Raw genomic sequence first — 27,212 nt, 5'->3', positions numbered from 1 at the left:
ACCTCATATGTGCAGAGTAGAACTGCTCCATAGGGTTTTCAAGGCTGTGAGCCTTCGGAGGCAGATCACCAGGATCATGAGGACTGTCTTCTGAACCACCAACCCCTTGGCTAGTAGTCAGGTACTTACCTGTTTGTGCCGCCCAGATACTCCAGCAATGAGGTACTGTCTGTCATGAGAGAAGGCAGCACAGCCCACTTATGGCCGCTCTAATGGAAACCTTTCTGTCTTCAGCAGAACCGCAGCCAAAAATCTACCCCTGCTCCTCCTGCCTTCTGGCTGTCTCCTGTCAGCAGTTCCTCAGCCAACAGATCTTCCCAGGTTTATGTGCAGAAAATCACTTCCATCCAGAGGCTTCCAGCCCAGGGCATCAGAAGCAGCCGGAGCAGCAGGATTCTGATCAAAGGTGCTGGAGTGAAAACACAGAAGGTCAAGTGAGAGAAGAAGTCTCCAAACCCTTGTGTGGGAGGACAGGGGAGAGAGAGACTTCAAAGGCATCCTCCAGCCCACCCCAAGGACAGCCCGCAAGCCCTAGAGAAGGCAACACAGTGGTAGGAACACAGCCCGACTCAGCCCAGAGGGTAAACTCTGTGGAAACAGACGACAGGTTGAAGGAATTAGAAACCTCAGGATTTGGAGCAGTCAGCTACAGAGAGGACAAACCAGACTGTGGCCCAAAATCAAAGTTCATCACAAACCACAGGTCCCTTTTACGGAAGAAACCATATGTTTGTAGTGAGTGTGGGCAAGGCTTTTGCCACAAATCAAATCTCATCAGACACCAGAGGACACACTCAGGTGAGAAACCGTACATGTGCCTGGAGTGTGGAAGAGGCTTTAGCCAGAAGTCAGACCTCATCAGACATCAGAGGACACACTCAGATGAGAAGCCTTATGTTTGCAGTGAGTGTGGCCGAGGCTTTAACCAGAAATCACTTCTCCTTATGCACCAGCGGACACACTCAGGGGAGAAGCCATATGAGAACCTGGAGTGTGAGCGAGGCTTTAGCCAGAAGTCAGGCCTCATCAGACATCAGAGGACACCCTCAGATATGAAGCCTTATGTTTGCAGTGAGTGTGGCCGAAACTTTAACCGAAAATCACGTCTCCTTATACACCAGAGGACACACTCAGGTGAGAAGCCTTATGTTTGCAGTGAGTGTGGGCGAGGCTTTACCCAGAAATCAGTCCTGCTCATGCACCAGAGGACACACTCAGGGGAGAAGCCATATGTGTGCAAGGAGTGCGGGCGAGGCTTTAACCGCAAATCAAATCTCATCAGACACCAGAGGACACACTCAGGTGAGAAACCGTACATGTGCCTGGAGTGTGGGCGAGGCTTTAGCCAGAAGTCAGGCCTCCTTCTCCACCAGGGGACACATTCAGGGGAGAAGCCACATGTGTGCAAGGAGTGTGGGCGAGGCTTTAGCTATAAACAAAGCCTCATGAGACATCAGTGGACTCACTCAGGGGAGAAGCCCTATGTTTGCAGTGAGTGTGGCCGAGGCTTTAGAGACAAGTCATCCTTCATCGTACACCAGAGGACACACTCGGGGGAAAAGCCTTACGTGCGCCTGGAGTGTAGGCAAGGTTTTAGCCAGAAGTCAGACCTCATCAGACATCAGAAGACGCACACAGATGAGAAGCCTTACGTTTGCAATGAGTGTGGCAGAGGCTTTTTTCGGAAATCAGTCCTTTTTATGCACCAGAGGATACACTCAGGGGAGAAGCCACATGTGTGTAAGGAATGTGGGCGAGGCTTTAGCTATAAGCAGAGCCTCATTAGGCATCAGTGGGCTCACTCAGGAGTGAAGCCCTATGTTTGCAGTGAGTGTGGTCGAGGCTTTAGCCAGAAGTCAGACCTCCTCAGACATCAGAGGACACGCTCAGATGAGAAGCCTTATGTTTGCAGTGAGTGTGGGCAAGGCTTTAACCGGGAATCAAGCCTCCTCATACACCAGAGGATACACTCAGGGGACAAGCTGTATGTGTGTAAGGAGTGTGGGCGAGGCTTCAACCGCAAGTCAAATCTCATCAGACACCAGAAGACACACTCAGGTGAGAAACCTTATGTGTGCCTGGAGTGTGGGCAAGGCTTTAGCCAGAAGTCAGGCCTCCTTTTCCACCAGGGGACACATTCAGGGGAGAAGCCTTATGTGCTCCTGGAGTGTAGGCGAGGCTTTAGCCAGAAGTCAGTACTCGTCAGACATCAGAGGACACCCTCAGATAAGAAGTCTTATGTTTGCAGTGAGTGTGGCCAAGGCTTTAGCCAGAAATCAGCCCTCCTTATGCACCAGCGGATATACTCAGGGCAGAAGCCTTATGTTTGCAGTGAGTGTGGGCGAGGCTTTAATCAGGAATCGAGCCTCCTCATACACCAGAGGATACACTCAGGGGAGAAGCTGTATATGTGCAAGGAGTGTGGGCGAGGCTTTAACCGCATGTCAAATCTCATCAGACATCAGAGGACACACTCAGGTGAGAAACCGTACATGTGCCTGGAGTGTGGGCGAGGCTTTAGCCAGAAGTCAGGCCTCGTACTCCACCAGGCAACACACTCAGGAGAGAAGCCACATGTGTGCAAGGAGTGTGGGCGAGGCTTTAGCTCTAAGCAAAGCCTCATTAGACATCAGTGGACCCACTCAGGGGAGAAGCCTTGTGTTTGCAGTGAGTGCGGCCGAGGTTTTAGCCAGAAGTCAGATCTCATCAGACATCTGAGGACTCACTCAGATGAGAAGTCTTAGGTTTGCAGTTAGTGTGAGCAGTGCTTTAACTGTAAATCACTCCTCCTCAGGAACAGATTACTCAATTAACACCCCCTGCCTCTACAAAGAGACAGGACCCCAAGCTTCTCTAAAATTAAGGCAGACCTCCCCAGGTTCTGTTCAGAGCCTGCCAGCACCTGTGCCACCTGCACACCATCAACAGTAAGACCACTGCAGATTGCTACAGAAGGAGCCCTGCAGTGGAGTCAGTTCCCATAATCAACACTCCACCTGCCTCCCTGTGCACCCCATAGCTCAGGCTGCTGCAACCAACAGGACAGACCTCCCTGGCGGTCAGTTTTGGGTTTGTCTGCTCTGCTCCCCGTTCTGTTTGGCACTGAGGACTGCTGAGTGAGGCTACTATGTGCTGGGAAACAGGAATCGAGTAGAGACTATACCCACAGCCATCATACTACATGGAAGAGTGGAGGGGGGACTCGGATAGCAACAATGTAGACCTCTTTGGGGGTCCATTTGGAGCATGGCTGCCCCTCCCCCACCCGGACTCTCGTCAGCGGAGGCTGGTGTGATTGCTAGAGGAGGCCTCCTACAGTGGAGTCTGCTCCCATAGTCAGCACTCGACCTGCTTCCCTGCATATCCTGTAGCTCAGGCCTCTGAAATCAACATGACAGACCTCCTTGGGTGTTAATTCAGGTTCGTCTGCCACCAGGAACGGATTACCCAACAAGCAAGGTAAGCACGTGATTAGGGCATCAATAAAACAGCACCAGTTGTCCAAAGCAAAGACTCACAGGTGCTGAGCAGACACGACATAAGGAAAAGCAAGCACCGCAGTGGAAGGGAACTGGCAGGGCACTAAATAAAATTGCCACCATTTTATAAATTTTGTATATGATGACAATTCTATTTTCCTTTTCATTTTGGACCACTTGGGTATAACTGCACATTCACTTCTCTCATCGACCACATAAGAACACTCCAGTGGCACTATAACCACAGAGCTTAAAATATGACGTATTTGGTCCTGCACAAAGTGAACTAAGACGTGTCTTCAGATTGAGCATATCCTTGTGTTTGTGTCATGCTATTTGCAGTTGTTCTCAGGCCCACCGTGTATCAGAAGTAGTCCAATGAACTGTGAAGATGCAGCACCAAAGGACGGAAAGTGAATGTGCACATTTTAAAGTATTATTTCAAGAGGAAAAACACTCATGGAGATCTGTGAAGCTCCCACCAACAAACATCATGTGACAAACAAATGCAGTTATTTCCAACTGCCTTTAAGTACTATTTCTTTTGACTGTCTCAGACCTGAAGAACAAAATTACATATCCCAGATCAAATTTTTTACATACTAATTTTCAAATATAAATTTTTGCGTTAACATCCAAATTCTAATGTAAATTTTATTTTATAAATTTTACTCATTTTATTTTCAATTCAAATTTGTTTGCTATGGTAGAACAAAATTTAAAAAGTGATGTAATTTTATATCCAGGTAAAATGAAACAGCAACAGCTAAGTGGAGTGCAAAAATGAAAGCTCACAGAAGATGAAAAGGGTTTGTGAATCCCTAAAGACAATTCCAAAATTAACTTCCTTTTTAAAACGTAGTGAACCAGGAAAGACTTCTTCCAATGAACCCTTGAGTTTAATGGGTGCAAATCATTGCACTAGTACCTCTAGTGCTGAAATTACTGATAGCACTATGAATATAACAGAATTTGGAACAAATTCTATATCCATTTGTTGCTGTAGTTAAAAACTAATAATGGTATAGAATATGAAACAATTTTAGAATCTGAAATTGCCACATCTGCAGACAACAGAAATACAGATCCTGTTCTGTGAAATAATTTTTCTTCTAGTGATGTAAATTGTTGGATCAAAAGAGGGCCACGTAATTGTCAGATCACAGTGGACCATTTGAAAATTTGTGTCGAAAATTTCTGAATGGTAAATAAGTATGGTTCTATAGCCAGAACGTATTATCTAAGGTGCAAAGCCAATGGTGAACATTATAAGAGGGAGCGGCTGCTGTATTCTCCATCAGTTGGCTCTGTATATTGTTTTATTGGCAGACTAGTCAATCCTAAATCATTTAACTCTTGATTTTGCTACACATGGATTTAGCGATTGCTGCAACTAAAATGTGATTGATAAACATGAAAACAGTTCAATTCACAGAGATTATATGTTGTCATATTTAAGCTGAAGACGTGGTTTCAGCTTAATTCATGAACTAAAAACAAATCAACAAAGAACATCAGTGTTGGAAAGCCATTTTGCAACGCAATGTTGCTGTCATTATAACAGTCACTAAAGTGGACTGTCTTTTTGAGGAAGAAGTGAAGTATTTATGTCCCCATGAAATGGAATTTTGGGGGGTTTGTTTGGACTTGTTAGTCAGTTTGATCTATTTTTCGCAGGTCACATCTCAAAATATGGTAACACAAGAAAGGGCAACCCATCATATCTGTCTAAATCAATGTGTGAAGAACTAATAAACTTAAGTGATAACGTTCGTTCAGCTATTTTCAGTGAAATAAATATAGCTCAGTATCTCAGTTTGTAGATTCCACTCCTGCTTTTTGTCATACAGATCAGCTAAGTATTGTTTTAAGACACATTTCTCCAAAAGATGGACAACCTTTCGAGCAATTCATCACATTTACTGGCTCAAAAAGTCATACCAGTGAAGAAATTGTAAATCAAGTACTTCACCATTTACGTGAAGCTTGCAAAATTGATTTTTTAAGTAGAGAGGCCAGTCTTAAGACAATGCTGCCAATATGTCAGGGTGTTATAAAGGCATGCAACAGAAAATTTTAGAACGTAATGAATATGCAATTTTCATACCATACGCTGCACATTCACTTAATCTTGTAGGACATGGCACAGTAGATTGTTGTCTGGAAGCAGTTGGTATTTTCCTACTGTTCAGTTACTCTACACATTTTTTGCCTTCTGTACTCATTGATGGGCAGTTCTTGAAACATATTTAGGCAATGGTAGAGTATTAAAATGCCTTTCTAGTACATGTTGGAAAGTGCATGCCATAGCAATGATTGCAGTCCTGGAATCATACACTCAGATTCAGCATGCCTTAGAAAATATTGCTGAAGACCAGACACAAAAAGGATATCTAAAGAGAAGCTGAAAACAGCACCAACAAAATGCAAACACTGAAGTATTTATGTTGGTTATGTGGAATAATACATTGTAGGATTATCATTAAAAAAAAAAAAAAAATTTTTTTTTTTTTGGATTATCATTAGACGAGTCAAATTCTCCAAGATTCAGAAGTAAATTTAAAGACTCATAGTGATCCTATGCAGAACAGAACAGAACACTGCCTGGTCCTGTGCCATCATCACAATCATTGCTGTGTTTGAGCACAGATCTCTATCAGCCATTAACAAGGTGTTAACATAATTTAAGAGAAGATTTTGAAAAATTGGTAAACACAACAAAACAAATACTGCCAAACACTGATTACCAAGCCGTTAACCTTCACAGAAGCATTAGAAGTAAATGACAGAAGTGCTCCAGAAGTATCATTGAGTCCCAGAGATCAATTTCTTGTAACCACATACTACACCATCGATGACAGACTTGAATTTTGCATGAAAAAAGGACGAAAGTGTATGAAGTTCTTTCGGATAGATCTTCCTTCTTAAACAGTGTGGATATGCCTGCTGAAGAACACATGATAACATCCAAGAAATTAGTGCAGGCTTAGCCCAATGACTTAAACACCAACCTGTATGGAGAAGTGCGACCATTTCGTTCTTACATAAGAATTAAGTTTACAGATTTAGGAAAGACAAATTATACTCATGTAGACATGTATGATTCCATAATAGAAAATAAATTACAGTGCATGCTTCCCAATTTTGAAATTGCTTTACACATATTCCTAACCTTAGTGATCACAAATTGCACAACAGAATGCTCATTTTTGTCCCTAATGAAACTCAGAAGTCCTCAGCATACAACGATTCAAGAAAAGACTCGATTATTATGTGTGGAAGTAGATATTGTCTGGCAGCTTTAGTATGATCAAATCATTGAAGAGTTTATAAGAGCAAAAAATAGAAATGTCTTTAAATATAACATGTTAGAGATCAAAGATCTAAAAATAAAATATAGAAATTTGTTGTAATTGTTTTCTGATAACTAGATTTTCTTTTATGATATCTTCATTTGTTCATTTATAATGACAACATTTATTATGAAACAAGCATCAAAATTGAAGTATGAGCCATTTATAGCAAAATTGTTAGGCACCATGGAGTTGGTTCCGACTCACAGCGGCCCTGTGTAGAACAGAATGAAACATTGCCTGGGCCTATACCATCCTCACAATCATTGCTGTGTTTGAGCCCGTTGTTGCAGCCAGTGTGTCAATCCATCTCATCAAGGGCCTTCCCCTTTTTTTTGCTGACCCTCTACCTGATGTTCTTCACCAGGGACTGGACCCTCCGGATAACATGTTCAATGTACGTGAGATGAAGTCTCGCCTTCCTTGCCTCCAAATAGTGCTCTGGCTGTACTTCTTCCAGGGCAGATTTGTTTGTTCTTCTGGCAGTCCATGGTATATTTAATATTCTTCACCAACATCATAATTCAAAGGCATCAATTCTTTTGTCTTATTCAGTGTCCAGCTTTCCCATGCGTACGCAGAAGCAATTTTCTGGCTATGAAGCAAGAAGCATGAAAAAGAAAAGCCAACAGCTGAGGACAGTGGAGCGGAAAGCTTGAAAGAACTAGGTTCTTGATGGCATTGCTAGGCCCTCTTGTTGCAGGAGCCTGGAGACTCCTAATCCTGGACATTTGTTAAGTATACAAAAAGGTCTTAATGTTTTAAGCCATTGGGGTCAGAAATTCTGCTACCTGCAGCAAAAGCATTTTTGACTGTTGCAGAGGGAAAGAGACACATGCTGAAGTAATTGTTATCTAAGGAAACTGGTAGGATATGCTATACGGGGAGAGGGGGATGCAGTAGTGTTCCTCAAACTTTTGTGTCTATCAGGATCCACTGGGGAGTGCTTGTTAAAATGAAGATTCTTAACAACCCACTCCCAAACTCGCTGGCTCCGAATCGCTGGAATATGCATTTTTATGGCATCTGGGTGCGTCTGATGCAGGTGGTCAATGAGCACTTGTGGGGAATGCTGCCAACAGAGGCACCTGGTTTAGGGGAGCACGGGGACAGGCAGACCCAAGTTGACACCATTTTCTTACTCTTCCTCTCTGCCAATTTCTCATCTGTAAAATTTAATATGATAATGAATGTCAAGTACCTAACAAGGCCTGAACACAGTAACTATATATTTACTGTGTTAATCTGCCCAGGGATCCTGCCTTAAAGGTGCTCGAAATCCTCTGCATATTAACTGAGCTTATGACTTTGGGGAAATTAAACTCTGTGCCTCCGTTTCTGGTTTGTACAATGAGGATCACAATGGTGCCTCCCTCACAGAGTTGTGATGATTACTAAGTTAATACATGTTGAGCACTTAGAACAGTGTCTGGCATAGAGTAAGTGCTCAGTAAAGGTCAGCCATAATTATTATTGCCAGGACCAGGCATTAGCCAAAGCATCATCTTAGCCAGAGAAGTCTCCTGCCCCACACAGTGCCAGAGTTTGAGAATACCAGGGACGATGAAATTTATTCTTCTAGAGGTACTTGAGTTCTTGAAAGAAGTGAGATTTAATTTCCCCTTTGGTCAGTAGTCTAATCGTTGTGAGGCTAGGGAGACACATAGGCCAAGGCTCAGCTCAGGTCACTGAGGGTTTTCGTAAAGCAGGGCAGAGGAATCACAGGGATAGACACAGATGGCTGTGGCCTGGATGCTAACGAAACACCCAGAGATGCCAAGGACTGTGGTCAGCCTGCTGCAATCTCAAAGATAACCAGCAGAGGGAGCATTAGCCTACATCAGCCTCTAATTAACAACTAATGAATTTCAGGCTCAGGAAACCCTGGAGTCCTGGACCCCAAAGCCCATGCCACACCCCAGAATTAAGTTAGAATTTCTGGGGGTGAGGCTCAGTCATCAGAATTTTTAGAGCTCCCAGGTGATTCCTATGTGCAATCAAGATTGAGAACCAGCTTCTTAGAAGGTGCACCGAAAGCAGCTGGGAAGCCTGTTTAAAATGCAGATCGTAACAGTCTCTTCAACAAATGGTGCTGGCAAAATTGGATTTCCATAAAAATGAAATGAAATCCATTCCTCATGCCATACACAAAAACTAATTCAAAAGGGATCAAGTACCTAAATATTAAATCTAAAACCATTAAATGTCTTAGAAGAAAATATAAAGGCAAAGCTTTAGGACCTAATTCTTTTCAATGATAGATTATCAAGCACAACAACAAATGCACGAGCAACAGAAAACTAAATAACTGGAACTTTATAAAAATTAAATACTTATGTTCATTGAAAGATGTTACCAAAAGAAGAGACAACCTACAGAACTGGGAAAAAATCTTTGGGAATGATATAACTGATAAGGGTCTAATATCTAAAATATATAGAAGATTTCTACAACTTAACAAAAAGATAACCCAATCAAAAACTGGGGAAAGGACATAATAGACATTTCACCAGAGAGGATGTTTAAACGGCCAACAGACACATGAAAAGATGCTCAAGGTCATTAGCTGTCAGAGAAATGAAAATCAAAACCACAATGAGAAGTCATTTCACTCACACCAGGATGGCTAATTTGGTGAAGAATATTGAATATACCATGGACTGCCAGAAGAACGAACAAATCTGTCTTGGAATACAGCCAGAATGCTCCTTGGAAGCAAAGATGGCAAGACTTCATCTCACACACTTTGAACATGTTATCAGGAGGGAACAGTCCCTAGAGAAGGGCATCATGCTTGGTGTCTTAGTCATCTAGTCCTGCTGTAACAGAAATACCACAGGTGGATGGCTTTAACAAAGAGAATTTTATTCTCTCACAGCTCAGTAGGCTAAAAGTCTTAAATCAGGGCACCGGCTCCAGGGGAAGGCTTTCTTTCTCTGTCAGTTCTGGAGGAAGGTCCTTGTCATCAGTCATCCCTTGGTCTGGGCGCATCTCAGCACAGGAACCTCAGGTCTGAAGGACATGCTCTGCTCCCAGCGTTGCTTTTTTGGTGGTATGAGCTTCCCATGTCGCTCTGCTTGCTTCTCTTTTATATCTCAAAGGAGATTGGCTTAAGACACTATCTAATCTTGTAGATCTCATCAATATAACTGCCACTAATCCATCTTATTACATCATAGTGATAGGATTTAGAACACATAGGAAAATCACATCAGATGCAAAATGGTAGACAATCACACAATACTGGGAGTCATGACCTAGCCAAGTTGACAGATATTTTGGGGAACACAATCCATGACACTTGGTAAAGCAGAGAATTGGTGGAAAAAGGAAGATCTTTAGTGAGATGAATTGACACAGTGGCTGTAACAATGGGCTCAAGTGTAACAACGATCGTGAGGATGACGCAGGACTGGACAGTGTTTCATGCTATTATATGTAGGGTCACTATGAGTTGAAGCCAACTCGGTGTCACTTAATGACAACAACAGGATGGCTAAGATTTTTTTTAAAAATGGAAAATCACAAGTATTGGCAGGGATGTGGAAAAATTGGAACCCTCATCCATTCCTGATGGAAAAGCAAAATGGTACAGCTGTTGTGGAAAACAGTCTGGCAATTCCTCAAATAACTAAAGATGATAACATGTCCAAAATATGTGTGACGAAGTCTTGCCATCCTTGCTTCCAAGAAGCAGTCTGGCTGTACTGCAAGACAGATTTGTTTGTTCTTCTGGCAGTCCATGGTATATTCAATACTCTTCACAGGACCCAGCAATTCCACTCCTAGGAATGTACTCTAGGGATCCAGTAGAAATGACACAACAGACATGCACACCTATGTTCATCGCAGTACTATTCGCAATAGCAAAAAGTGGAAACAACCTAAGTGCCCATCCACAGGTGAGTGGAGAAGTAAAATGTGGTAATACATACAATGGAGTACTACTCAGTGATAAATGAGTTCCCAAAACATCTGACAATGTGGATGAACTGCATAATATAGTTCATGAAGTTTATGTTCTATATCCTAGTTTGATAAGTAGTGTCTGGGGCCTTAAAATCTTGCAAGCGGCCATCTAAGGTACAACTATTGGTCTCTACTCATCCAGATCAAAAGAGAAAGAAGGAATCCAAAGACTCAAAGAAGAAACTTACCTACAGGGACTAAAAGTCTACACGAACCACGGCCTCATCTACCCAGAGATCAGAAGAACTAGTTGGTGCCCAGCTGTCATTACCAACTGGTCTGATCAGGGCCACAATAGATGGACCCTGATAGAAAGGGAGAAAAATGTGGAACAGAACATCAAATTCTTCAAAAATCAAGACTTACTGAACTGGTTGAGACTGGAGGACTCCTCAAGACTATTGCCCTGATATATTCTTTAAACCTTGAACCGAAACTAGCTCTTGAGGTCACCTCTTAGTTAAATAACAGATTGGCTAGCAAAATAAGGAGTATCACCCGTGAGTACTCCTCTCCTTTCAAAAATAATCTATATGAGACCAAAAGGTCAATAATTACTTTAAAACAAAGGTAAGAAGGTAAGGGAGCAGGGAAACTAGATTAACAGAAACAAAACGACCAGAACAGAAATATTGAGAATGTGCACACATTGTGAAGAATGTAACAAATGTCACTGAACAATTTGGATAGAAATTGTTGAATGAAAACCTAAACTGCCATGTAAACCTTCACCAAAAACACAGTAAAATATTATTTTTAAAAAATGGGAGGTCTCAATCCAGCAAACGGAAGGAGAGTGGGAGGAAAAAGAAGAAATAGATATGTATCAGACACTTCAAATTCACTTGGCCTCACCTTTCTCTTTGAGGAACAAGCTCTGACACCTGACAGCACCTCCCCTTGTGCCTGCACCTCATACTCTTGCTTCCTGCCCATGACTTTCCTCCTGAAATTAAGGACCCAGCTCAGCACCCTCACATGCACAACTGGGAAGTGCAGGGGACTGAATGCCCTGTCTGGTGATCTTTTCATCAATAGAAGAGAGGAGCCAATAGATGAATTCTTCCACCTTTCTCCTACTAGATGGATGATGCTGAAACACAGTTTATATGGCTGTTGGGGGCAATCTGTTGCACTTAGCAGTGGCCAGCTCAATATCACACCCCAGTATCAGCTCTCCCCCTGGGAAGGCCCACATGTGTTTGCCTCCTACTTTGCTTTCTCGGACCCAGATTAATATAAAATGAAACAAAATCAGTTAACTGCTGAACATGGCTTGATAGGTACATGGAACTTTATTATCCTATTCTCTCTACTTTTTGTGTGTGTTTGAAATTTTCCCTAATAAGTAAAATATAAATGCATAAAAATGCATGTTCTGGAGGTGGGATTTTAGAAATGGTGAATGAGGACCTCCATAAAAGCAAAAATGGTCACAACCAACTTTTTCATAACTCTTGAAATTAACCAAAAGCCTGAAGCAATCTGGGGAGCATTCATTCAAGAAAAACTGCTGAATCTCAATAAGAATGATAGGCGTGTGTGGCTTTGTAACTTGACCTACTCCCATTCCCTTTTCCCCCATTTTGTGGTAGCCTTAAAATCCAAGAGCCTCACAATCAAGGCATCTGTAAAATTAGCAGCCTTGCAGCAGTAAAGAGGACAGACCAAGTTAGGAGCTACTCAAAAGGTTCCATGCCCAGAGCATTGTCATTTTTTTATCTTACTTGGGGCTTGCTCTGCAGGAAAAGCCCTATTCCCAGAGTGTTTGTTAAAAACAATCAGCAGCAATTGTTTAGCATTGCAGCTGCCTGGGGCAGCTATCTGTTTGGAAAGATAAGAGCCTGGCCAAAAACATAAAAGGAAGATCTGGGAACAAAATGTCCGGGGGGGGCTTTGAAAAGATCAAACATATTCTTGAGTATCTATTCTCCCAGGTTCATGCTCATGTGCAAGGCTGTGTGCATGCTCAAGAAAGACCTGAGAGAACCCCAATTTCTGACTTCTGGCTGACCTTGAGACCCTGTTGCAAGCTGGAAGTAAAGGCTAAAGCAGTGTTGTAAACTGCCGGAGGTGTTCTCTAACACGTACCTTTGGTGCAGAATAAAAGACTTGCTGCTCAAAGTATTTAAGGAAATCGCTGCCCAATTAATAGCTGACCACTAAGGTAACTGAAGGAGCCCCTGAGTGCTGCAAACAATTAACATAAAAAGGTTGGAGGTTCAAGTCCACTCAGAGGAAGAAAAAGATCTGATGATCTACTTTGGAAAAATCAGCCACTGAAAACCCTGTGGAGCACAATTCTACCCTGACACACATGAGATCACCATGACTCTGAGTTAACTGTAAGGCAAATGTTTTTAAGGTAACTGAGCAGAGTAAGCAACAATAAAAGCAACAGCAGCACAAAGGAGAGAACTCTGGTTTTCAGAGTTGACACTATATTACCTAGAATATCCAGTTTTCAACAAACATTGTGTGACATATTTGAAGTGACAAGACTGTCAACCAATAATTCTATATCCATATCCATCAAAACTATTAAAATGAAGACGAAATTAAGACATTCTCAGATAAAAACAGAACTTGTCAGTAGTCACCTTGTCAGACTGAAATGAAAGGACATTAGATAGCAACTCAAATCCACATGAAATAAACAGTGATAGAAAAGGTAACTACATAGGTAAAAATAAAAGACTGTACAAATGTTATTGCTTTTTGTAACTCTGATTTGATTTAAAAGGCAACCACATAAATCAATAGCTATGAAACTATGCTGATTAGCTTATAATGTTGCTGGGTACAGTCGGGTCAGCTCCAATTCCTATGACCTTATGTATAACAGAATGTTATACATATGTATAACAGTCCTGCACATCCTCACAACTATTGCTATGTTTGAGCGCATTGTTGCAGCCACTGTGTTAATCCATCTCACTGAGGGTTTCCTACTTTTTCACTGACCCTCTACCAAACTTGTATAAAGATGTAATTTGTATGACAATATTTTTTAAATAACTAAACAAACGGGGGCAATGGAGCTATATTAGAGCAAATTTTCAGTGTATAATTAATATTCATGTGAATCCCCCATGTGTCTGTCAGTTTGTTGTACTGTGGGGTCTTGCATGTTGCTGTGATGCCGGAAGCTATGCCACTGGTATTCAGATACCAGCAGGGTCACCCATGGAGGACAGGTTTCAGCTGAGCTTCCAGACTAAGATGGACTAGGAAGAAGGAGCCGGCACTCTACTTGTGAAAAGCTTTAGCCAGTGAAAACCTTATGAATAGCAGCAGAACATTGTCTGATATAGTGCTGGAAGATGAGCTCCCCAGGTTGGAAGGCACGCAAAAGATGACTGGGGAAGAGCTGCCTCCTCAAAGCAGAGTCGACCTTAATGACGTGGATGGAGTAAAGCTTTTGGGACCTTCATTCGCTGATGTGGCATGATTCAAAATGAAAGAAACAGCTGCAAACATCCATTAATAATCGGAACCCGGGATGTACAAAGTATGAATCTAGGAAAATTGGAAATTGTCAAAAATGAAATGGAATGCGTAAACATCAATATCCTAGGCATTAGTGCGCTGAAATGGACTGGTATTGGCCATTTCGAATTGGACAATCATATAGTCTACTCTGCTGGGAATAACAACTTGAAGAGGAATGGTGTTGCATTCATTGTCAAAAAGAACATTTCAAGATCTATCCCAAAGTACAATGCTGTCAGTGATAGAATAATATCCATACGCCTACAGGGAAGACCAGTTAATATGACTATTATTCAAATTTATGCACCAACCACTAGGGCCAAAGATGAAGAAATAGAAGATTTTTTATCAGCTGCTGCAATCTGAAATTGATCCAACATGCAATCAAGATACATCGATAATTACTGGCAATTGGAATGTGCAAGTTGGAACAAAGAAGAAGGATCAGTAGCTGGAAAATATGGCCTTGGTGATAGAAACAATGCCGGAGATCAAATGATAGAATTTTGCAAGACCAACAACTTCTTCATTGCAAATACCTTCTTTCACCAACATAAACGGTGACTATACACATGGACCTTGCCAGATGGAACACACAGAAATCAAATTGACTACACTACATCTGTGGAAAGAGATGATGGAAAAGCTCAATATCATCAGTCAGAACAAGGCCAGGGACCGACTGAAACAGACCATCAATTGCTCATAAACAAGTTCAAGCTGAAACTGAAGAAAATCAGAGCAAGTCCACTACAGCCAAAATATGACCTTGAGTACATCCGAACTGAATTTAGAGACCATCTGAAGAATAGATTTGACACATTGCACACTAGTGACCGAACACCAGACGAGCTGTGAAATGACATCAAGGACATCATGCGTGAAGAAAGCAAGAGGTCATTGAAAAGACAGGAAAGAAAGAAAAGACCAAGATGGATGTCAGAGGAGACTCTGAAACTTGCTCTGGAACGTCGAGCAGCTAAAGCAAAAGGAAGAATTGATGAAGTAAAAGAACCGAAAGAAGATTTCAAAGGGCCTCTAGAGAAGACAAAGTGTTATGACATGTGCAAAGAGCTGGAGATGGAAAACCAAAAGAGAAGAACACGCTCGGCGTTTCTCAAGCTGAAGAACACAAGAAAAAATTAAAGTCTTCAGTTGCAATAGTGAAGGATTCTATGGGGAAAATATTAAACGACACAGGAAGCATCAAAAGAAGATGGAAGGGGGCGGAGCCAAGATGGCGGACTAGGCAGGCGCTACCTCGGATCCCTCTTACAACAAAGACACGGAAAAACAAGTGAATCGATCACATACATAACAATCTACGAACCCTGGACAACAAACACAGATTTAGAGACGGAGAACGAACTAATACGGGGAAGCAGCGATTGTTTCCAGAGCCTGGAGCCAGCGTACCAGTCAGGTACGGCACAAGCACAGAGAGCGGCTCCACCCCCTGAACTAACCCCGGGAGGGGGACCAGCCGGTTCCACGGGCGGCGTGGGACGCAGCCGGTAGGAGAGGTCCCCGGGAGGCAGTGACTGGTCTTGGAGCAGAAAGAGCAGCGTCCGAGCCGGGGAACCATCCCGCAGGGATTTGGGCTGGACGCAGGTACGGCATAAACACGGAGAGTTGCTCCACCCCCCTGAACTATCCCCGGGAAGGGGACCAGCCGGGTCACGCGGGTGGCGTGGGACGCGGCCGGTAGGAGAAGTCCCTGGGAGGCAGCGACTGGTATTGGAGCGGGGAGAACAGCGTCCCAGCCAGAACACTCGGTCACGGCACAAGCACGGGGACCTGCTCCACCCATCTGAACTAACCCCGGGAGGAGGCCCAACTGGTTCTCGGGAGCGGCACGGCCACGCGGCTGGAGGGACGAGAAGTCCTCGGGAGGCAGCGACTGATTTTGGAGTCGAGAGTGCACCGTCCCAGTAGGGGAGCCTTGACGCTGGGCGTGGGGCTGGAAGCGGAGGATCTGACCGTGACTCCAGCGGGCCAGACCCCCCGGGGGCAATCTCCACACAGCCAGCACACATAGGCAACGCGCCCCGCGGGAGTCTCAGATATAATAGTCATTCCAAGCAAGACAAGCAACTCTGGCTATATTCTGAGGTGCTACTCTCCTATCTCTCTGTTCCCTCCCCCACCCTCCCCAGGCGGCTTCATTAACATCTGAATAGCCTGAGCCAGAGGGAGAACTCTGATAGGGATCTGACTGCATTTTTTTTTTAGCGGATTTTCTGGAAAAACTAGTTTCCCAGTGATGGCTCGGAGACAACAATCCATATCAAACCACTTAAAGAAGCAGACCATGACAGCTTCTCCAACCCCCCAAACAGAAGAATCAAAATCTTTCCCAAATGAAGATACAATCTTGGAATTATCAGATACAGAATATAAAAAACTAATTTACAGAATGCTTAATGATATCACAAATGAAATTAGGATAACTGCAGAAAAAGCCAAGGAACACACTGATAAAACTGTTGAAGAACTCAAAAAGATTATTCAAGAACATACTGGAAAAATTAATAAGTTGCAAGAATCCATAGAGAGACAACATGTAGAAATCCAAAAGATTAACAATAAAATAACAGAATTAGACAACGCACTAGGAAGTCAGAGGAGCAGACTCGAGCAATTAGAATGCAGACTGGGACATCTGGAGGACCAGGGAATCGACACCAACATAGCTGAAAAAAAATCAGATAAAAGAATTTAAAAAAATGAAGAAACCCTAAGAATTATGTGGGACTCTATCAAGAAGGATAACCTGCGGGTGATTGGAGTCCCAGAACAGGGAGGGGGGACAGAAAACACAGAGAAAATAGTTGAAGAACTCCTGACAGAAAACTTCCCTGACATTATGAAAGACGAAAGGATATCTATCCAAGATGCTCATCGAACCCCATTTAAGATTGATCCAAAAAGAAAAACACCAAGACATATTATCATCAAACTCACCAAAACCAAAGATAAACAGAAAATTTTAAAAGCAGCCAGGGAGAAAAGAAAGGTTTCCTTCACGGGAGAATCAATAAGAATATGTTCTGACTACTCAGCAGAAACCATGCAGGCAAGAAGGGAATGGGACCACATATACAGAACACTGAAGGAGAAACTGCCAGCCAAGGATCATATATCCAGCAAAACTCTCTCTGAAATATGAAGGCGAAATTGAGATATTTACAGACAAACACAAGTTTAGAGAATTTGCAAAAACCAAACCAAAGCTACAAGAAATACTAAAGGATATTGTTTGGTCAGAGAACCAATAATATCAGATATCAGCACAACACAAGGTCACAAAACAGAACATCCTGATATCAACTCAAATAGGGAAATCACAAAAACAAATTAAGATTAATTAAAAAAAAAATACACATAACAGGGAATCATGGAAGTCAATAGGTAAAAGATCACAATAATCCAAAAGAGGAACTAAATACAGGAGGCATTGAACTGCCATATGGAGAGTGATACAAGGCGATATAGAACAATACAAGTTAGGTTTTTACTTAGAAAAATAAGGGTAAATAATAAGGTAACCACAAAAAGGTATAACAACTCTATAACTCAAGATAAAAACCAAGAAAAACGTAATGACTCAACTAACATAAAGTCAAGCACTATGAAAATGAGGATCTCACAATTTACTAAGAAAAACGCCTCAGCACAAAAAAGTATGTGGAAAAATGAAATTGTCAACAACACACATAAAAAGGCATCAAAATGACAGCACTAAAAACTTATTTATCTATAATTACCCTGAATGTAAATGGACTAAATGCACCAATAAAGAGACAGAGAGTCACAGACTGGATAAAGAAACACGATCCATCTATATGCTGCCTACAAGAGACACACCTTAGACTTAGAGACACAAACAAACTAAAACTCAAAGGATGGAAAAAAGTATATCAAGCAAACAATAAGCAAAAAAGAAGAGGAGTAGCAATATTAATTTCTGACAAAATAGACTTTAGACTTAAATCCACCACAAAGGATAAAGAAGGAAACTATATAATGATAAAAGGGACAATTGATCAGGAAGACATAACCATATTAAATATTTATGCACCCAATGACAGGGCTGCAAGATACATAAATCAAATTTTAACAGAATTGAAAAGTGAGATAGATACCTCCACAATTATAGTAGGAGACTTCAACACACCACTTTCGGAGAAGGACAGGACATCCAGTAAGAAGCTCAACAGAGACACGGAAGATTTAATTACAACAATCAACCAACTTGACCTCATTGACTTATACAGAACTCTCCACCCAACTGCTGCAAAATATACTTTTTTTTCTAGTGCACATGGAACATTCTCTAGAATAGACCACATATTAGGTCATAAAACAAACCTTTGCAGAGTCCAAAACATCGAAATATTACAAAGCATCTTCTCAGACCACAAGGCAATAAAACTAGAGATCAATAACAGAAAAACTAGGGAAAAGAAATCAAATACTTGGAAAATGAACAACACCCTTCTGAAAAAAGACTGGGTTATAGAAGACATTAAGGAGGGAATAAGGAAATTCATAGAAAACAACGAGAATGAAAATACTACCTATCAAAACCTCTGGGACACAGCAAAAGCAGTGCTCAGAGGCCAATTTATATCAATAAATGCACACATACAAAAAGAAGAAAGAGCCAAAAGCAGAGAACTGTCCCTACAACTTGAACAAATAGAAAGTGAGCAACAAAAGAATCCATCAGGCACCAGAAGAAAACAAATAATAAAAATTAGAGCTGAACTAAATGAATTAGAGAACAGAAAAACAATTGAAAGAATTAACAAAGCCAAAAGCTGGTTCTTTGAAAAAATTAACAAAATCGATAAACCATTGGCTAGACTGACTAAAGAAATACAGGAAAGGAAACAAATAACCCAAATAAGAAACGAGAAGGACCACATCACAACAGAACCAAATGAAATTAAAAGAATCATTTCAGATTATTATGAAAAATTGTACTCTAACAAATTTGAAAACCTAGAAGAAATGGATGAATTCCTGGAAAAACACTACCTATCTAAACTAACACATTCAGAAGTAGAACAACTAAATAGACCCATAACAAAAAAAGAGATTGAAACGGTAATCAAAAAACTCCCAACAAAAAAAAGCCCTGGCCCGGACGGCTTCACTGCAGAGTTCTACCAAACTTTCAGAGAAGAGTTAACACCACTACTACTAAAGGTATTCCAAAGCATAGAAAATGACGGAATACTACCCAACTCATTCTATGAAGCCACCATCTCCCTGATACCAAAACCAGGTAAAGACATTACAAAAAAAGAAAATTATAGACCTATATCCCTCATGAACATTGATGCAAAAATCCTCAACAAAATTCTAGCCAATAGAATCCAACAACACATCAAAAAAATAATTCACCCTGATCAAGTGGGATTTATACCAGGTATGCAAGGCTGGTTTAATATCAGAAAAACCATTAATATAATCCATCACATAAATAAAACAAAAGAGAAAAACCACATGATCTTATCAATTGATGCAGAAAAGGCATTTGACAAAGTCCAACACCCATTTATGATAAAAACTCTTACCAAAATAGGAATTGAAGGAAAATTCCTCAACATAATAAAGGGCATCTATGCAAAGCCAACAGCCAATATCACTCTAAATGGAGAGAACCTGAAAGCATTTCCCTTGAGAACGGGAACCAGACAAGGATGCCCTTTATCACCGCTCTTATTCAACATCGTGTTGGAAGTCTTAGCCAGGGCAATTAGGCTAGACAAAGAAATAAAAGGTATCCGGATTGGCAAGGAAGAAGTAAAGTTATCACTATTTGCAGATGACATGATTATATACACAGAAAACCCTAAGGAATCCTCCAGAAAACTACTGAAACTAATAGAAGAGTTTGGCAGAGTCTCAGGTTATAAAATAAACATACAAAAATCACTTGGATTCCTCTACATCAACAAAAAGAACACCGAAGAGGAAATCACCAAATCAATACCATTCACAGTAGCCCCCAAGAAGATAAGATACTTAGGAATAAATCTTACCAAGGATGTAAAAGACCTATACAAAGAAAACTACAAAGCTCTACTACAAGAAATTCAAAAGGACATACTTAAGTGGAAACACATACCTTGCTCATGGATAGGAAGACTTAACATAGTAAAAATGTCTATTCTACCAAAAGCCATCTATACATTTAACGCACTTCCGATCCAAATTCCAATGTCATATTTTAAGGGGATAGAGAAACAAATCACCAATTTCATATGGAAGGGAAAGAACCCCCGGATAAGCAAAGCACTTCTGAAAAATAAGAAGAAAGTGGGAGGCCTCACCTTACCTGACTTCAGAACCTATTATACAGCCACAGTAATCAAAACAGCCTGGTATTGGTACAACAACAGACACATAGACCAATGGAACAGAATTGAGAACCCAGACATAGATCCATCCACGTATGAGCAGCTGATATTTGACAAAGGACCAGTGTCAATTAACTGGGGAAAAGATAGCCTTTTTAACAAATGGTGCTGGCATAACTGGATATCCCTTTGCAAAAAAATGAAACAGGACCCATACCTCACACCATGCACAAAAACTAACTCCAAGTGGATCAAAGACCTAAACATAAAGACTAAAACGATAAAGATCATGGAAGAAAAAATTGGGACAACCCTAGGAGCCCTAATACAAGGTATAAACAGAATACAAAACATTACCAAAAATGATGAAGAGAAACCCGATAACTGGGAGCTCCTAAAAATCAAACACCTATGCTCATCTAAAGACTTCTCCAAAAGAGTAAAAAGACCACCTACAGACTGGGAAAGAATTTTCAGCTATGACATCTCCGACCAGCGCCTGATCTCTAAAATCTACATCGACCAGCGCCTGATCTCTAAAATCTACATGATTCTGTCAAAACTCAACCACAAAAAGACAAACAACCCAATCAAGAAGTGGGCAAAGGATATGAACACACATTTCACTAAAGAAGATATTCAGGCAGCCAACAGATACATGAGAAAATGCTCTCGATCATTAGCCATTAGAGAAATGCAAATTAAAACTACGATGAGATTCCATCTCACACCAGCAAGGCTGGCATTAATCCAAAAAACACAAAATAATAAACGTTGGAGAGGCTGCGGAGAGATTGGAACTCTCATACACTGCTGGTGGGAATGTAAAATGGTACAAACACTTTGGAAATCTATCTGGCATTATCTTAAACAGTTAGAAATAGAACTACCATACAACCCAGAAATCCCACTCCTAGGAATATACCCTAGAGATACAAGAGCCTTCATACAAACAGATACATGCACACCCATGTTTATTGCAGCTCTGTTTACAATAGCAAAAAGTTGGAAGCAACCAAGGTGTCCATCAACGGATGAATGGGTAAATAAATTGTGGTATATTCACACAATGGAATACTACGCATCGATAAAGAACAGTGACGAATCTCTGAAACATTTCATAACATGGAGGAACCTGGAAGGCATTATGCTGAGCGAAATGAGTCAGAGGCAAAAGGACAAATATTGTATAAGACCACTATTATAAGATCTTGAGAAATAGTAAACCTGAGAAGAACACATACTTTTGTGGTTACGGGGGGGGGAGGGAGGGAGGGTGGGAGAGGGTTTTTTTATTGATTAATCAGTAGATAAGAACTGCTTTAGGTGAAGGGAAAGACAACACTCAATACATGGAAGGTCAGCTCAATTAGACTGGACCAAAAGCAAAGAAGTTTCCGGGATAAAATGAATGCTTCAAAGGTCAGCGGAGCAAGTGCGGGGGTCTGGGGAACATGGTTTGCGGGGACTTCTAAGTCAATTGGCAAAATAATTCTATTATGAAATCATTCTGCATCCCACTTTGAAATGTGGCGTCTGGAGTCTTAAATGCTAACAAGCGGCCATCTAAGATGCAGCAATTGGTCTCAACCCACCTGGAGCAAAGGAAAATGAAGAACACCAAGGCCACACGACAACTAAGAGCCCAAGAGACAGAAAGGGCCACGTGAACCAGAGACCTACATCATCTTGAGACCAGAAGAACTAGTTGGTGCCCGGCCACAATCGATGACTGCCCTGACAGGGAGCACAGCAGAGGACCCCTGAGGGAGCAGGAGATCAGTGGGATGCAGACCCCAAATTCTCATAAAAAGACCAAACTTAATGGTCTGACTGAGACGGGAGGAATCCCGGCGGCCATGCTCCCCAGACCTTCAGTTGACATAGGACAGGAACCATCCCCGAAGACAACTCATCAGAAATGAAAGGGACTGGTCAGCGGGTGGGAGAGAGAGGCTGATGAAGAGTGAGCTAATTATATCAGGTGGACACTTGAGATTGTGTTGGCAACTCTTGTCTGGAGGGGGGATGGGAGGATAGAGAGAGAGGGAAGCAGGCAAAATTGTCAAGAAAGGAGAGACTGAAAGGGCTGACTCAAGAGGGGGAGAGCAAGTGGGAGTAGGGAGTGAGATGTATGTAAACTTATATGTGACAGACTGATTGGATTTGTAAACGTTCACTTGAAGCTTAATAAAAGTTATTAAAAAAAAAAAGAAGATGGAAGGAATACACAAAATCATTATACCAAAAAGAATTAGTCGATGTTCAACCATTTCAAGAGGTGGCATATGATCAGGAACCGATGGTACTGAAGGAATAAGTCCAAGCTGCTCTGAAGGCATTGGCGAAAAACAAGGCTCCAGGAATTAATGGAATATCAATTGAGATGTTTCAACAAACAGATGCAGCACTGGAGGTGCTCACTCATCTATGCCAAGAAATGTGGAAGACAGCTTCCTGGCCAACTGACTGGAAGAGATCCATATTTATGTCTATTCCCAAGAAAGGTGATCCAACCGAATGTGGAAATTATAGAACAATATCATTAATATCACACACAAGCAAAATTTTGCTGAAGGTCATTCAGAAACGGCTGCAGCAGTATATCGACAGGGAACTGCCAGAAATTCAGGCCGGTTTCAGAAGAGGACATGGAACCAGGGATATCATTGCTGATGTCAGATGGATCCTGGCTGAAAGCAGAGAATACCAGAAGGGTGTTTACCTGTGTTTTATTGACTATAGACATTCGACTGTGTGGATCATAAGAAATTATGGATAACATTGCGAAGAATGGGAATTCCAGAACACTTAAGTGTGCTCGTGAGGAACCTGTACATAGATCAAGAGGCAGTTGTTCAGACAGAAGGTAATACTGATTGGTTTAAAGTCAGGAAAGGTGTGCGTTAGGGTTGTATTCTTTCACCATATGTATTCAATCTGTATGCTGAGCAAATAACCCAAGAAGCTGGACTATATGAAGACGAACAGGGCGTCAGGATTGGAGGAAGACTCATTAACAACCTGCTTTATGCAGATGACACAACCTTGCTTGCTGAAAGTGAAGAGGACTTGAAGCACTTACTAGCGAAGATCAAAGACCACAGCCTTCAGTATGGATTGCACCTCAAAATAAAGAAAGCAAAAATCCTCACACCTGGACCAATGAGCATCATGATAAAGGGAGAAAAGATTGAAGTTGTTAAGGATTTCATTTTACTTGGACCCACAATCAACAGCCATGAAAGCAGCAGTCAAGAAATTTCAAAAGATGCATTGCATTGGGTAAATCTGCTGCAAAGGACCTTAATAAATGAATAATTTTTTTTTAATTTCTATTTCTCCTCCTGCATCTCCTTTCTCCTTTCCAAACCACCGGTCAGCAGAAATAGGTTTCCCTCACTTCTTGGGAGGAAAGGACGAATGGCATATCCAGAGATCTCTGGCTGTGGCTTATAGTAACCTTGATGGTCAAATCCATTAGGCCTGCCTTCTCATTGTTAATGGAAGTTCGAAGAGTTTACTAAACCCTTACTTGGCAAACCTAGTTTTGAGGACCATTGTCCTGAGAGAGACTGAAATACAACAAAATAAAGAAAACCTTATCAGGCAGTCACTGGACAATGGCCAATGGCCCACTGCTATTGCGTCCCTCTGCCCTTTCCCTGAAGCACTGAAACTGGGCTTCAGTGGGTGGAGAGCCCCAGGGCAACACAATTTACAAGAAATAAAGCTGAAAATATTTCATAAACACTGTCCTTGTTGCAGAATGAGTGAATCAATATGAACAAAGGGGAGGATTTAGAATCAGATAGTATCTGGACATTTGTAGAAAAAGTGCCATACTACCAATACCTCTGTAGGCTCCAGTGATTTTCCCTGTAATAGGCACAGAGGAGTCCCTGGGTGGTGGAAATAGTTAATGCACTTGGCTGCTAACTGAAAGGTTGGAAGTTCAAGTCCACCCAGAGGTGCCTTGAAAGAAAAGCCTGGCAATCTACTTCTGAAAAATCAGCCATTGAAAACCCTATGGAGTACAATTCTACTTTGACACACAGGGTCACCATGAGTTGGGGTCTATGCAATGGCAATTGGTTAAGGCATGAAGAAGTATTTGTTGAATGAATTTTTGAAGAAATGAAATGAATGAATATAATCTTGACCTAGAGAAAAATAGTGTTGAAGAGCAAAAACAGGTTTTTTTCCTTCCTTTTCTACATCTTCTTCTCAAAGACATACCGCGCTAAAGTGGACTTGGGTGGGGGATTCTCTAAACATATGGAGCGTTGGGTTCTACCCTTTTTGTCTATAAATCTTTGAGAATCTGATAAAAACTATGGACCTCCTCTCAGAAAAATAGATCTCCAGTGTCTTCAGTAGACATTCAAAATTATACAAACAATTTTATAGAGCATGTGGACCCCCCAAAGTCTACCTATAGGTTGCCCTAGGGGTCCTTGGACCCAAGTTGAGAACTTTTAATTTGGAGCATGCACAGTCTCTTAAACGTCGCAGCTGGACTACAACCTAACTCAGGCAATAGCCCTTTGTAGCCTATTCCTAAGATAAACCCCCACCATCCTTAAGTACAGAATTGCACTGTACTTTGACAAGAAATAATTTAACATTCACAAAATCCAAACACACCATATTAATATGAAGAAAATGCTTAAAACAAACTAGTCACTAAATTTTTGTGAGCATAACAGATTTCAGACTTAATGAAGTATTGTTCCTCTTAAAAAAAAAATGAAAATAAACAAATGGGGAGATCATAAATGACTCCTGAGCACCAGAAGCAAAAACACAGGAAGCGCTGAACCTTTGTCGCTTCATAGCAACTTGTCTAGCGTAATGTTCATTGATGGACAGATGGATGAACCGTGCAGCACCTGAACACTGGTGGCAGGAACAAGGCCACCTGTAGCCTCTTGGCTCCCCCCCCGCCCCCCCGCCCCCCCGCCCCCCCCCCCCCCCCGCCGCCACTTCTGGCCTGCACACAGCAGCAATAGTAAGGTAGGCTGACAATGGTAGAAATGCGTCTTGGCCTCTGGCTGGGTGGGCACCTCCATCCCAGTTTGCATGCTGGCTACCTCTGTCGCCCTGATGATTACTCTCAGAAGGAGGCGCTGCAGAGATGAGTCAGAGCTTCACATCCTTTATTAGTTCCCCAGTGACCTCACCCAGGGGTGGGAGGGAAATAGTTATCATCTTCCATTTTACAGCCTGGGGAAATAAAGGCCCAGAGAGGGGAAGGGATGGCCTGCCACTAGGTCAGGCCTTCTGAGTCATAGTCCTGTGAGGGTGACTTCCCAAGAAAGTATAAGCAACTCCCAACCATAAGTACACATGGGATCCTATGTCCACCCGGGCTGCTCAGCCCTTGGAATTCACCCTGGAGCAGTGCCAGGTGCAGGCCCTGAAGCCTGTGGAACTGAGGATTCCCAGCACCGGTGGGGGCTATGGGCTGCCCCCTGAGAGCACAGCCGCCCCTTGATTTTTCGTGAGACCACAGCCTCAGGTGCCCCTCGCGTGTGATGTGGGGCAGCCTGTGGTTTTCTCCTGAAACTCAGAACCGGAGTAGTAGAGGGGAAGCATACTCTAGACCAGAAGTTCTCAGACGTTTTGGCCTCAGGACCCGTTTACACTGTCTTAGTTACCTAGTTCTGCTGTAACACAAATTCTGCAAGTGGGTGGCTTTAAAGAACAGAATTTTATCTTCTCACAGTTCTGGGGGCTAAAAGTCCAAATCAGGGTCTTGGCCGTGTTAATTCTTTCCTTGTCTGTAGCCCCAGGTGTTCCCTGGCTTGTAGACAATACTCAGGCTTCCCCGCGTGTGTAGGTCTCTGTGTCTATTCTGGTCTCTTTATACATTACGAAGTGATTAGGTTTAGGAAGCACCCTACGCTGATACGACCTCATTAATATAACAGAAGAAAACCCTACTTTCCAAACAGGGTCACATCCCCAAGTACAAACCAAAAATAAAAAACCAAACTCATTGCCGTAGAGTCAGCTCTGACTCATAGCAACGCTGTAGGACAGGGTAGAACTGCCGCACAGGGTGTCCAAGGAGAGCCTGGAGGATCTGAACTGCTGACCTATGGGTTAGCAGCCGTGGCACTTAACCACTAGGCCATCAGGGTTTCCTCCCCTAGTATAAGGGCCAGCAATTCAACATTTATATTTTGGGGAGACACAATTCAACCTGTAACACACTCTTAAAACTTATTGAAGACCCCAAATGTGGATTAAATCTATGGATATTTACTGATTTAGAAATTAAAACTCAGAAACATCAAATATTTATTCATTAATTCATTTAAAATAAACTCTTTGCATCTTAACACAAATAACCTATATTTATGAAAAATAACTGTATTGTCCAAAACAAACAAAAAAATTTAGTAAGAGTGGTATTGCTTACCTTTTTTTTTTTTTCCCCCAAATCTCTAAAACAATAGGAGGCTTAATAAAAAACAGCTGAATTCTCATAGCCTCTTCTGCAGGCAGTCTTTTGCAATATCACACATCACATAGCCTCTGGA

The 27,212-nt window shown here is 41.9% G+C and overlaps 2 protein-coding genes across 10 annotated transcripts in view; both read left to right on the top strand.

Annotated features, from left to right (window-relative positions):
- Window positions 1-16,886, top strand: part of LOC100671183 (zinc finger protein 343-like) — a 57,133-nt gene extending 40,247 nt beyond the window's left edge. For 6 of the 9 annotated variants that reach the window (XM_023550089.2, XM_064275875.1, XM_023550088.2 and 3 more), the window contains one exon: window positions 235-7,381. In XM_023550089.2, coding sequence (XP_023405857.2) covers window positions 235-2,744 — 2,510 coding nt within the window. In that variant the 3' untranslated portion in view covers window positions 2,745-7,381. The other 3 variants (XR_010319225.1, XM_023550091.2, XM_010591578.3) reach the window with 3 other exon arrangements.
- Window positions 16,887-26,023: 9,137 nt separating this feature from the next.
- The window catches only part of TGM6 (transglutaminase 6), a 70,494-nt gene continuing 69,305 nt past the window's right edge, over window positions 26,024-27,212 (top strand). The window contains exon 1 of the mRNA XM_064276468.1: window positions 26,024-26,117. Within this exon, the coding sequence (XP_064132538.1) occupies window positions 26,024-26,117 (94 nt within the window). The remainder of the gene's footprint in view (window positions 26,118-27,212) is intronic.

Source organism: Loxodonta africana, chromosome 24 (genome assembly GCF_030014295.1).
Source record: "Loxodonta africana isolate mLoxAfr1 chromosome 24, mLoxAfr1.hap2, whole genome shotgun sequence".
NCBI lineage: Eukaryota > Metazoa > Chordata > Mammalia > Proboscidea > Elephantidae > Loxodonta > Loxodonta africana.
The sequence above is the reverse complement of the archived record's forward strand: the minus strand, read 5'-3'. Positions and strand labels throughout refer to the sequence as shown.